General features: G+C 24.1%; 1 protein-coding gene across 1 annotated transcript; it reads right to left on the reverse strand.

Moving 5' to 3' along the window:
• Window positions 1-101: 101 nt before the first annotated feature.
• On the reverse strand, window positions 102-2,673 carry PSV08DRAFT_375076 (uncharacterized protein; the record flags this gene model as incomplete). Its single annotated transcript, XM_066093299.1, has 5 exons — window positions 102-302; window positions 346-831; window positions 965-1,060; window positions 1,958-1,961; window positions 2,657-2,673. 5 exons carry the CDS (start codon window positions 2,671-2,673, stop codon window positions 102-104), a joined length of 804 nt encoding a protein of 267 aa, XP_065948051.1.
• Between the last annotated feature and the right edge of the window lie 10,826 nt (window positions 2,674-13,499).

The raw sequence follows: 13,499 nt of genomic DNA on the forward strand, positions 1-13,499 counted from the left end.
TACTTGTAATTTAGCTGACCAAAAAAAGATTTCTGATACTAAAGGTTACAAAAATGAGTCTGATGTATTTAGAAGAAGCCCCTATAGAACGGAGCTAATTTTCAGCTTTGATAAGCAGTAAGTATTGCATGACCACCAGCAGTTACAGGGACGTCTGGTATGACGAAACCATCATACCTTTCACCAGCTTGCTTGATCAGTTCCTCGATTCCACGTCCGTTCGTAAACGACCACACCCGAACGTATTGACTACCAAAATTCAGTGAAAAGGTTTCGCCGGCAGCCAAAACAAGGGGTCTGCCCTTCACGCACCTCATTCCAGCCATTACTAGATTGCAATTGCACCCGAAGCAGCCCCTCTTGAACACAAAAGCAGTAGTCAACTCCACTCAATGTTAGCCAACATGATAATGCTTGCTGCAATACATCGCAAAAATTTGATGATTCTATGCTCAAAATAGCGAATTTTTCTCCAGTTTGTTCCGCATGAATGAAAGGCCTGGAGAGGACACCACCCAAGATCCATCGTGGGCTCTTGTTTGCCTGCAGAAAATATGCTTGCTCAGGAGTTGGTAGCTGATTCTCAGAGTCTGCCCATGAACCTAATTCAGGTGCCTGATAGTCTCTCTTGAAACGAACATCGAAGCGATCCTTGAATGCCATGAGTTTCGGGATCAGCGTGGATTTGAGGTTGCGATTGTCATCATCAGGTACAATAACGCCGCCGTACGTCTCCCCAACGTAAAGGAAGAAGTTTACCCAATCCCCGGGAGCAGCAAGGTCAAATGTTTCTGTATGAGGGCCAAGCAGTTCAGGGTTATGTATTACTTTCTGCACAATGTAAGCGGTACACCTACTTTGTGGAATGAACAAATAAACGTACTGGCGGAACGTAAGCAAATCAGCCTGAGCCAAGTATTCTGCATTTGTCGCTATTTCAAAGCTTAATGAAACCCTTGGTGACTAGGAAAACATTTTGTGATTCATGATGCCAATGGAACCCAGGTGCGTCTGACAGCACTGCACCGCTAGTGAAGACGGCAATCCCACCATTGGTCTGCTTATTATTATTCCATTATAGTCCTGTATCAGCCGTTAGCTATGTAGGACTTTGGCCAAAGGCCGTTCTATCTAACTAGTTACAATTTAGTACGTTGTGCTGTATTGCGTGACTATAGTGCTTCGGCCTATATCTAGCTATGCTATTACTAGCTTTCTAGACGCCTAGTGCTAAAGAGCAGTTTAGTAATAGGGAGAGATGTAGGGCAGCTAGGCTGCCTTCTAGCGGGCTCTCTTAAGGGAAAGGAAATAGCGCTACTAAAATTAAATTCTCTTTTGTTTATTTTCTTTTATTATTCTTTTCTCTTATTTTTTCTTTCTAGCCTTTATAGCTAAGATGCTATTTTCTTATTCCTATCCGCGTGCTAGTAATAAAAGCTAAGGTAGCTTCTATACCGCTCGTAGTATAGAGTAAGAGTAGAAGTTTAAGTACTTTTTAGTTAAGAGTCTTTTTAAGCTAGTTTCTTTCTATACTATAGAAGCTATAGTATAGAAGTAAATATTCTACTATTTATAGTTTCCTATATTTATAAAGGTCACACTCTCTTCTCTTTATTCTCTTTAAGTAGAAGTTAAGGTATCTATATTCTATTTTAAGAGAGTAGAAGGCGCTTAAAATATCTCTTTTCGTACTTCTTAAAATTACTAGTTAGTTTTTAAGCTTTAGATTAAAGATAGCTCTATAGCTAGTCTTCTTTTCTCTTACTTTTTCTCTATACTTTCTCTACTTTTCTACTTAGCTAGCTTATTATAAGAGCTTAATCTTAGTGCTTAGAAAGACTAGGCTTATTTATAATTTTTTTAGTATTTATTTAGTAGCTTCTTTTACTAAGAAGTCTACTTTTTTATTTTCTTCTATATTTATATAGCTAGGAGCCTATTTTAAGAAGATCTTTACTTTTCTATTTAAGATAGCTTTAGTAGCTTTTTAGTATTAAATTACCTACTATTAGCCTAGCTTATCTAATAGACTTTAGAGCCTATAGATAGTAGCTTAGTTATTAGCGTAAATATAGATATTTTAGTCTTTTTAGGCTATTTTAGTAGCGTATTTAAACGCTATTATAATACTTTTAAGCTTTTTATTATAAACTAGTTACTACTTACTTATATTTTTTATCTCTATATAGATTTCTTCTTAGTTTAGGTTATATATAGCTAAGCCTACTTCTATTTTATTTTTATCTTTAGTTTTAAAGGCGTCTAAGTAGATTACTATAGAGTTATCCTCTATTATTTAGATATAATTCTTATATATAGTAGCTTCTTCTTCTTTAGATTTCTTTAATATAGAGATATTATAGTTAAGAGAATCCTATAGTCTAAACCTATATAGGATAATCTCTTTTATCTCTTTAGTAAGTAGGATAGAGCTTATAATAGCGCGTAGCTATTTTATTTTATTTAGCTTTTTTAATATCTAAAGAGTTATTTTTTATAATCTTATAATAGCTTTTATAATTAGATAGGTTAGAGCTAGTTATATAGCTTATAGAGTATATTTTTAATTTATTTAGCTTAGCTATATAGCTAGTAATAGTAAGCTAGCTTTAATACTTATTAGAATAGCTAGAGCTATTTTAAATACTCCTAGTACCTTTCTATAAGCCACATTATATAGTAGTTAAAGCTAATCTTTAATAAAGCTCTAGTTACGCTAATAAATTAGTAACCTATAGTCTATAATACTAGTAATATATACTAAGTATAGTTATTTAATAGTAAAGAGAGATAGCTTATAGTTAATATTAGCCAGTCTCTTTAGTCTATTAAAAGCTATTTTTACTTAGCTAGCTCTAATAGCTACGTACTCTCTAAAGAATAGCTTATTATTAAAGTATACCTCTAGCTACTTAATTATATCTTTTTAGTATATTTTCTTCTTACTAAAAAGTTCTAGAAGTATTTCTTTTCTTTTTTTATTTTTTATTAAATAGATTAGCTCTATCTTTACTATATTAAATTTAATTACTAGTTATTTTTCTTTTATAACTAGTTTATTAACCTTATATTATAATATCTTTATGTTTTTCTTAATAAACGTTAATAAGGTTATAATTAAGATATTATTAATATAAGATAGTGTTAAGAGTATAGCTTAAGTGGAAGTAATATAAGACTTCTAGTGTTAAGCTTCTTATTAGTTAGTTTTTATAGATAGAGTGGTAGGGTGCAATATTAAATATAATATATAAGTAGAATAACTCTCTATATTTTACTTATACTTAAAACTTAAGTTAAATATATTAAGCTATAAGGGCTTAATACCTATACTATATACTAGAGAGTAGAAGTAATTGTGTATAATTAATATAATAATTATAGATAATTAGGTAAAAGGCGTAGCTTTAATTAGCTATTAAAGTAATTATATATAATTAATAAAGTAATTATAAATAATCACGCTCTAATTAGCTAGATATATCTAATTATATATAATTAGTTATATAACTATAGTATAGTTAAAGAATTATAGTATAGCCTTATTTTTTAGATTCTCTAAACTAATTACTTATAAGTAGCTTACTTTAGCTTATAATACTACCTCTTCTCTTCTTAGATTTATTCTTAAATTATATAGTTCTACTTAAAGCGTATATTAATAACTAAAAAGTTACTCTATATTATATAGTAAATAGTAACTATATTCTTCTCTTCTTCTTTCTTCTATTAGCGTTACTTATAATTAAGCTCTAAAATTTTCTATATAAACTATCTAGCTAAAGTCTCTTATAATTATTATTTTCTATAAAGTATTATTTACTATATTATACTTAATTCTTATCTTTATTATACTAAGTATACTTATCTAAGGTAGAAGTATATAAATATATTTTAGAAGTTATTAGACTATACTTATAAAAAGTATTAAAAGAAAGTTAATAATAATAAAAAGTTATTAGCTAAAGTTATTTTATAGCTATTATAAAATAAGAAAATATTAAAGTAGACTAAAGAGCGTACGCGTAAGAAGGTGTTATATCTTACGTTTAAAATAGAAGAGTTAGAAGAAACTAAGATAGTAGATAATAGTAATTATTTAGTAGTATTAATTAGTGCTACGTTTTCTTCTATAATATAGGCAACGTTAGAGATATTAAATAAGTTTATTATAACTTTAGGCGTCGCAAGCTTAAGTTTTATTTAAAGTACGTAGTATAATTTTTCTTAGTATATATAGTATTTTATTTATTATTTTATTATAAATAATAATTTATCTAGATTAGTAGTCTAGATAAAGTGTTATTTAGTTTTTTTACTTATAGGTGCTTAGTTTAATTCCTACTATTATTACTATTAGTATTTTTAGATTTTTTATTTATAGTTAGATAGGTTAAATTCTAGTTTCTATATATTTTTACTATTAAAGTATTCTAACTATTTAACTAGGTATTTAGTTTTATTTCTTTTTATTTAGTATATAATAATTCTTTTAACTTTAAATTTATCTTTCTTTTTAGGTTTATAATAAAATATCTCTTATAGTAGCGTTTTAGAGTCTACTAGTTTTAATAGTTATATATAGAATCTTAGATGTATCTTTATATTAGCTAGTAAGTTAAGTATATAAGTAACTAGTCTATTTTACTTTAAAATTAAAAATAGTTTAACTTTAATATAGTCTAGTCTCTTACTTAGACATTAAGTATAAAGGTTCTTTATAAGTAAATATACTTTATCTCCTCTCTTTAGCTAAAGTACTATTTTTCTTTTCTTATTTTAATAAGAAATACTTTAGCGTTAAGTCTATTTAAGTAACTATTATAGTTCTTTATAGATTTTCTTTAGTTATTTAGCTATTATAATAGCTACTTTTATCTTTAAACTTAAATATATTCTAGTAAAGAGATTTAGATATTATTTATAGTTAGTAAAAAATAGTATTTTACTTATTACTTCTAATATTTTATTATTATATACTATTTATACTATAAGTAGTAGTTATACTTAATTATTTTACTAATAATTAGCATAAATCTTAAGATATATCTTTATTATTTAATTTATTTATTCTATCTATTTATTAGTTTATAAGTAGTAAGCTATTAATAGCTTTCTCTTAGTTTTAATTACTATAAGTAGCGTTATCTAAAACTTAGATATAAATAGTTTATCTCTATTACTAATAATTAACTTTAGTATTCTATAATATTAAATAATTCTATTATAAATAATATATACTAAGTCTACTACTATATAGTTATTTCTAAATAGTATATACTCTACTTACTTTATAAAGTAATCTACTATAATAAGTATTATATTATAGGTAACCTTAGTTATTAGATTCTTTAAAGCTAGTAATTCTATAATAAAGTCTATAAAGATATTTACCTATAGTTTCTATAGTAGTTTTAAAGCTTATATCTTTTTATATAGTATATATATACTATACTTATTTCTTTAGTATTTTACGTATTTAGTAATATATACTATAACCTTATTTTTTATACTCTTAAATTAGTAATTATATTAAATAAGTTCTATTATTCTAGTAATTCCTAGGTGTCTATATATAAAATTATTATAATATTCTTTAATAATAGTTTATTATACTTCTTTAAGTATATTATTTCTAATTTTTATAATAATACTAAGTTTATATATAGGTTCTAGTATTCTATCTTTATTAGTTCTAAGTATAGGTCTATTAACTATTATCTTAGTTCTTATAATATTATATTATTAGCTAAGAGCGTTAGCTCTTCTATTTTCTTTTCTTAGTATATAGATAATCTTAAACTTATATTATTTTAGTAGTTTAGCCTATTTAGTCTATCTTTAGTTAAGTACTTTTATTATTATAAAGTATACTAAGTTCTTATAATTTATATAGATTATAAGTTCTAAGTAGCTTTTTATATATACTCTCTAGTACTATAAATATACTATAATAGCTAGTAGTTTCTTATTATATATATTATATTATTCTTCTAGTTCTAAGAACTTTCTTAAGTAGTATACTACTAGGTACTATTTATTATTAGTAAGTATACTAGTATAGCCTTCTAGGGCTAGATCTAATATATTTATTTTAATCTTTATTAGTACGCCTAAAGTAAATATTCTAAAGTATAGTAGTATAATATATACTATCTTAAGCTTATTAAAAGCTTTATTTACTTTTTTACTTTATTTAAATAGCGTATCTTTACGCGTAAGTTATATTCTTAGTATTATAATCTTTAAGAAGTCTTAAATAAATTACTAGTTAAAGTTTATAAATCTTAATAATAATTAGATTTCTATAACTATAGTTAGTATTAGCTAGTTCTTAATAACTTAAATCTTCTCTTTACTTATTTATACTTTATTAACTCCTATTATATAGTTTAAGAAGTTAACCTTAGTCTTATAGAATTTATACTTCTTTAGCTTAAGTCTAAGGCTATATTTACTTAGCGCCTTAAGTACTATCTTTATATATTTAATATAATCCTTCTTATCTTCTAAATAGATAAGAATGTTATCTAGATAGGTAATAATAAATATATTTAGGTATAGCCTAAGTACGTTGTTAATAAGTTCCTAGAATATTACTAGAGTATTTATAAGCCTAAATAGTATAACTAAATACTTATAATATTTATATTAAGTTCTAAATACTATTTTCTATTCTTTACTTTTCTTTATTCTAATAAGGTAGTATTTATCTTAGAGATTTAGCGCTATAAAGATCTTTATATAAGATAACTAATCTTTAAGCTCTATAATATTTAGTAGTAGGTATTAATTCTTTACTATAATATTATTAAGTTACTAATAATTAATATATAGTTAATTTATACTATCTTTCTTTAGTATAAATATAATTAGATATCTTACTAGTAACTTTAATAGTTATATATATCTCTTAGCTAGACTCTTATTAATATACTCTCTTAGTACTTTAAGCTCTCTTTCTAATAGTTAATATATAGGCTTAAAAGTTAGTATCTTTCTTTTCTATAGAACTATCTTATAGTTCTAAGGTTTATACTTTAGTAATACTATTTTATCTACTACTTTCTAAAATAAATATTTATATTTCTTATACTATTTAGAGAACTTTAAAGTTATACTATTCTCTCTTTCTTTTACTTTATAATTTATTAGCTTAGTTTTAGTATTTATAGAGTATAGCTTTCTATTTTAAGAACTACCTTTTAAGTATACTCTTCTCTTAGTATTATTACACTACTTAGTAATATTACTCTTATCTACTATTAAACTTTACTAATATATAAGCTAGCTTATAGTTACGTCTATTCTATAGTACTTAAATTAAAATACTTTTAACTTCTAGTTAATTTATAAGTTATATTTTCTAAGCTATAAAAGTTTTAAAATAATATTATAGATAGCTAGTCTAATAATATCTAAGTTAATCTTCTCTATATACTTTTAAATACTAAGTATTACTTTTTTAACCTTATATATAATTTTATTTTTATTTAGTATTAGCTTACTATTAGCTATATATAGTAGGTAAGGCTATTATTTTTATTATACTTTAAGTCTAGCTTAGGCTACTATATATACTAAAATATAGTTTACTTATAATCTTATATTTACTAGTACTTATATCTATGTTCTATTAAGCTTTATCTTAAGCTTTATTAATTCTAAGAGTTTTAATATATTAATTTCTTTAAAAAGGTCTTATTACTCTATTATTAGCCTAAAAAAGACTCTTCTTATTAATATTTATAGTAGTCTTTTACTACTATATACTTCTTATATTTATTATTAAAGTATATATACTATTAGTCTTTCTTATATTCTATTAAGAGGCTGTCTAAGTACTATATTTTATATACTATCTATATTTATATAATATTCTAAGAGTTTTTTTATTCTAGAAAGTATATTCTTTCTTACTTATCTTATAAGTACTTTAAGTAGCTATTATCTTTATATTTATATTATAGCTATTTATACTTAAGTATACCTTTAGTATACTATAAGCTTTATTTAGCTCCTCTCTTATTTAAGTAATAAGTTAGGTAGTAGTTATATATATATAGTCTATAATATACTTATATAGTTTCTATTTCTTATATTATACTAGTACTATATAGGTTTATAAGAGTTATTCTATTCTTATATCTTCTATACTTATATTACCTTTTAAGATATAAGTCTCTATTCTAACCTCTTAATATTAGCTATAATATATATATATATTAGTAATTATTAGGTTATCTTAATTATATAAAAGTTAATATCTAATTATAGGTGCTATAGTGTGTTATATTTATTAAGTAGTGTCTTATTATTATTATAGGCCTTACTAGGTTGTCTAAGTAACGTAGATAATATATTAATCTATTTATCTACTTCTACTAAGTTATCTCTTAAATAGGTCTTAAGTAAGTCTAGTATTATATTATCTTACCTCTTTATATAGGGCGTTAATAGTCTATTCTTTTCTTAGAATTATATTATCTTCTTATATTTAGATATAAGAGGTTATTCTTCCTTATCTAGCGTCTTATATTTCTTATTACTAATTAGTTTAGCTTTAGATATATTCTTAGACGTAGTTAGAGTTAGGTTATCTAATCTACTAATAACTTCTATATTATTTAGGTAATATTTAATCTCTAGTTAAGTAATAATATTTTATAATTTATTATTATCTAGCTCTAACTTATAGTATAGAATATTAAGCTATTATTTAACTTTATTCTTATATATATAGTTACGTACTATATAGCCTTCTTTACTATATATATAATAGTTAATTTTCTTCTTATTATTCTTATCTTTTTTATAGTAAGGCTTACTAGATCTCTTTCCTTAGTTAATATTATTAAGGTATATAGGTTTATATCTATTAGTTATATATATACTAGATATCTTAAGCTAATAGCTTCTCTATTATCTCTAGTTAAGCTATAAATATTAGTAGTACTATTATTAAGGCTAATTATTCTTATTATTATAGTTACGTATTCTCTAGTTAAATAGTTATTCTTCTAATATAAGCTTATATAGCTTATTATTAAGTTAAATAGCTTCTACTATAAGTTTATTAAAGTTAGTAATATTAGCTCTACTTTTTATAAGTTCTCTATATTCTATTAGCTTAAGGCCTTATTAGTATATACGTATAAGAGTATTATTATTCTATTTAATATTTATTATATACTACTAAAATTAAGTTATATAATTAGTAATAGATCTAGTTTAGTATAAGGTCTAAATCTTTTATTCTATAATTAGAGATTTCTTAAAGAGTAAAAAGTTTTATTATATCTTAGTTTTAAAAGCATCCTAGTCTTTAACTAAGTTAGTATTCTTATTATTATTAATAGAGTTATCTATATATTATCTAATAATAAAGTTAAACTATTTCTCTATATTACTTTAGTAGTAACTAGTAGCTAAGATAACTTTATCTTTTTTATTAATCTTATTACTAGCTAAGTAAAAGTAATAGTTAACCTAAAGAAGCTAGGCTTTAAGTTTATTATAGTTACTATAGTAAAGGTTAAGCTTATAGGTATTAGCTATAGTTTCTCTAGTTTAGAAAGCGGCTAGAGTATCTATTATAATATCGCTTATTATAAGAGTATTTAAAGTATTAAGAGTATAGCTTAAGTAGAAGTAATATAAGACTTCTAATATTAAGCTTCTTATTAGTTAGCTTTTATAGATAGAGTAGTAGAGTATAATATTAAATATAACGTGTAAGTAGAATAACTCTCTATATTATACTTATACTTAAAACTTAAGTTAAATATATTAAGCTATAAGGGCTTAATACCTATACTATATACTAAGGAGCGGAAGTAATTATATATAATTAATATAGTAATTATAAATAATTAGATAGAAGGCGTGGCTCTAATTAGCTATTAAAGTAATTATATATAATTAATAAAATAATTATTAATAATTACACTCTAATTAGCTAGATATATCTAATTATATATAATTAGTTATATAACTGCGGCATAGTTAAAGAATGATAGTATAGCCTTATTCTTTAGATCCTCTAAACTAATTACTTATAAGTAGCTTACCTTAGCTTATAATAGATAGCTAGACTCTATCTATTTAAGAGAATAGGTCTCTAATATAAATAAGAAAGAAGATTAGTAAGACTAAGCTACCTTATAAAATACTTATATTAATCTTACTAAACTCTTCTATTTAGCTATTAAAGGTAAGTCTTAGAGATTTATTAAAAAAAAAGGTTTTAGCCTAAGTAATTAGGCTAATAAATAGACTTAGTTTTTTTAGTATATTTAAGAACTAATTATATAAAATATAGTTAAACGCTTCTTTAATATTTAGAAAGACTATTAATATAGTATAGCTTTATTATTTTTAGTACTAGATCTAATCTATAAGAAGTAGAGCTATATCTATAGTTAATTTCTTTAGTCTCTCTCTTATCTATAAGTTATATAGAAGGTTAGTAGTCTTAGCTAAATAGCTAAGTCTTTTAGCTATTATCTATTCTATTACTTTCTCTAAGTAACTTAGTAGAGTAATTACTCTATAGGCCTTTAGAATAAAATAGTTAAGTTTAGATAGCTTCTTAAGAATAGCTCTTATAGCTCTTCTTTAGTAGGTTAGATAGTATCTATAGTTAAATATTAGTAAGTAGGCTTTAAAGAATATATTTAGTTAGGCTTAGTAGATAGCTATAATAATTTTCTATAATAAAGCGTCTAGGCTAGGTAAGCTACTTTTAACCTTATTAAAATAGGCGTATTCTAGCTTAGTTATTAATAGCGCTAGCTACTTCTATTCTTTCTTTTAGTAGTTATTAAAGCTTAGTAGTACTATACTTAGTAGTAGTAGAAATAATACTTTTCTAAAGGCTTTATATTTTTCTTTAAAAGAGGTTTTTAGCGTCTCTCTCTAATTAAAAGAAATTCTTTTTACTCTTTTCTTCTTAGTATAGTCTATAGCTTTAAAAATAAATTATAAGATTTTTTTTCTAGAAAGTTATTCTAGTACTTTTATTTAGCTTTTTTAATTACTACTTAGTATATTATTTGCGCTAGAAGGAAGTCTCTTTTAAAAAGATAGGCTTCTTCTATAAATATAGCTTAAAGCTATTATATAAATACTCTTTAGTAGTAAGATATATTTTTTTATAGCTTAGTTAACTTCTAGCTCTACTTAAGCTTTAATTTTAGCTTTTATTTTAGTTATAGAATAGCTTTATCTATAGCTTATTAGATTACTAGTATAATAGTATATTTAATTATATCTAGTTATAGCTTAAGCTTATTATTTTAGTTTAGAAGTAGATTTCTTAAATCTACTTTTCTTAGTTAGCTAGTTTAATTTAAAGATTATAAAGCTATATTACTTTAGATAGCTTTACTTAGCTCTTTTCTAAATAGATTCTAGTCTACTTATTTTATATTATATCTTATTTAGTTAGTAAGACTATTAACTAAGTCCTTTATTATCTAAATTAAGAAGAGTATTCTATAGTAGTTAGATTCTATTTCTATTATTATTTACTAGTCTCTTACTTTTATAGCTAGGTCTAATATAGTAATAGTTAGATCTAGTATTATTTCTCTAAATAAGTATTATTTAAAGAAAGTAGCTATTGTTAGTATATTAAGAAGGCTAAGGTTCTAGTCTTCTATCTAATCTACTAATAGCTAGCTATCTTAGCTAGTTTTATAGCCTAGGTCTTACTAAAAGTAGTACTTATTAGCGTCTATTAGTAGTAAGGTAGATATTAGTAGCTAGGTATTAGTAAGTAATCTTTAAAAGTTTTTTATATTTTTTATATTTTTTTAGTTATATATATTATAGATATTAAATTTTAAGCGTTCTTCTTAAATTATAATAATAATAGCGTTAAGGTTAGCTATTTTCTCTAGCTAGCTAACCTCTACTATTAAAGATCTAAATATATAAAATAGAGCTCTTAGGTAGAAGTTTAGGTTTACTTTTAGAAAGATTTAGTAAAAGCTTTAGTAGGCTATTAATCTTAAAGCTTTATAGTTATTACTACTAGAAAGTATAATTTATAGCTCTTAGATTACGATAATATCTACTTTAAGTTTAATTACTAATTATAGCGTTAACTCTATAGCGTATATACTTTTATTTAAGTTTACTTATAGTACTTTAAAGTTTTTTACTATTATTTAATAGATAGTAATACTTTATAGTCTTTACTATCAGTAAAGTAGAGTTATTTATAGTTTTTATATTTTAGTAAAGTATAGTTATAAGCCTTCCCTTTAGTTTTATAAATACTATAGTTATACTAAGTAGTTAGGTAGTTTTTAGTATAAAACTAGTAGCTAGCTAGGTTTCTATACCTACTATAGTTATATCTAAATCCTTAGCACTTACTATATTATATAGTTAGTAGAATTTAGTAATATTTCTCTACCTAAAGAGATTAGCTAAGAATTATTATTTTACTACTAATTTTCTTTATTTCTTTTTTAGATTTGAAAGAAATTATAATAGAGCTTATTTACTTATTCTTCTAGCTTCTAAATAACTAGTATAGATTACTAATAATTATTTAGTTCTTATTATACGTTAAGATCTCTATATAGAGTAGCTAAAGGCTTTTAGCTCTATTAAAGGTTATTAGTACTCTATATATAATAAGTTTTATCTAAGATTCTAGTAGCTAGGCTTTCTTAATTAGAAGCTAGCTTTACTATATATTAACTTACTTTAGAAGAAATTTACCTAAGTATTCTTTAGTAGTTATAAGAATAAGGTTATTTCTTTTACTTATTAAAACTTACTAGATAACTAAGCTAGCGATACCTACCTTTTAAAAGGCTTAGTTAATCTTATTTCTAACTAGTAGAGAGCTAATTATTTAGCTATCTTCTAGTATAACTATCGTCTAGTAGTAAGACACTAGTTTCTTAGCCTATTATATTAGCTTCTTCTTTAGCTATACTATCGTCTAGGCCTAGTTTATGTTATTTACTATAACTATAGCGTAGAAGATTAGAGCTAGCTTTTAAGCTAGCTAGGGTGTTAGTAAAGCTTTAGAAGCTACTATTATAGCTTATTTAAGCGTCTTTATTACTTATTAAGACGCGTTTATAAGTGTAGCTAAGTAGTAAGCTAGTTTTATAAATAGCTTTTCTATAATTTAGTTAGCTACTCTACTTATTTTAGTATAGTTCTTAAAGACGTCTAGTAGCTTTAGTAGCTTATTTTAAGCTATATAAGATTCTTCTATTATAGAGACCTAAAGAATTAGGTCTCTAACTTAATAAATTACCTATTTAGCGTTCTTAGTAATTAGTTTTAGGCTAGAGATATTTTAGTATAGGTTTCTACTTCTATAAGTAGTCTCTAGTAAGAAGTTAGTATATTACTTATTTAGTAGTAGTATTAGTATTTTAAATACGCTTAGTGTTTATTAGTTTTAAGTAGGGGTAGCTAGTGGGGACTCTACGTCTATTTCTCTATTAATTTAAGCCTTTAGTCCTTAG

The sequence above is a fragment of the Bipolaris maydis genome, assembly GCF_028858645.1.
Source record: "Bipolaris maydis strain C4 unplaced genomic scaffold PSV08scaffold_17, whole genome shotgun sequence".
Taxonomy (NCBI): domain Eukaryota; kingdom Fungi; phylum Ascomycota; class Dothideomycetes; order Pleosporales; family Pleosporaceae; genus Bipolaris; species Bipolaris maydis.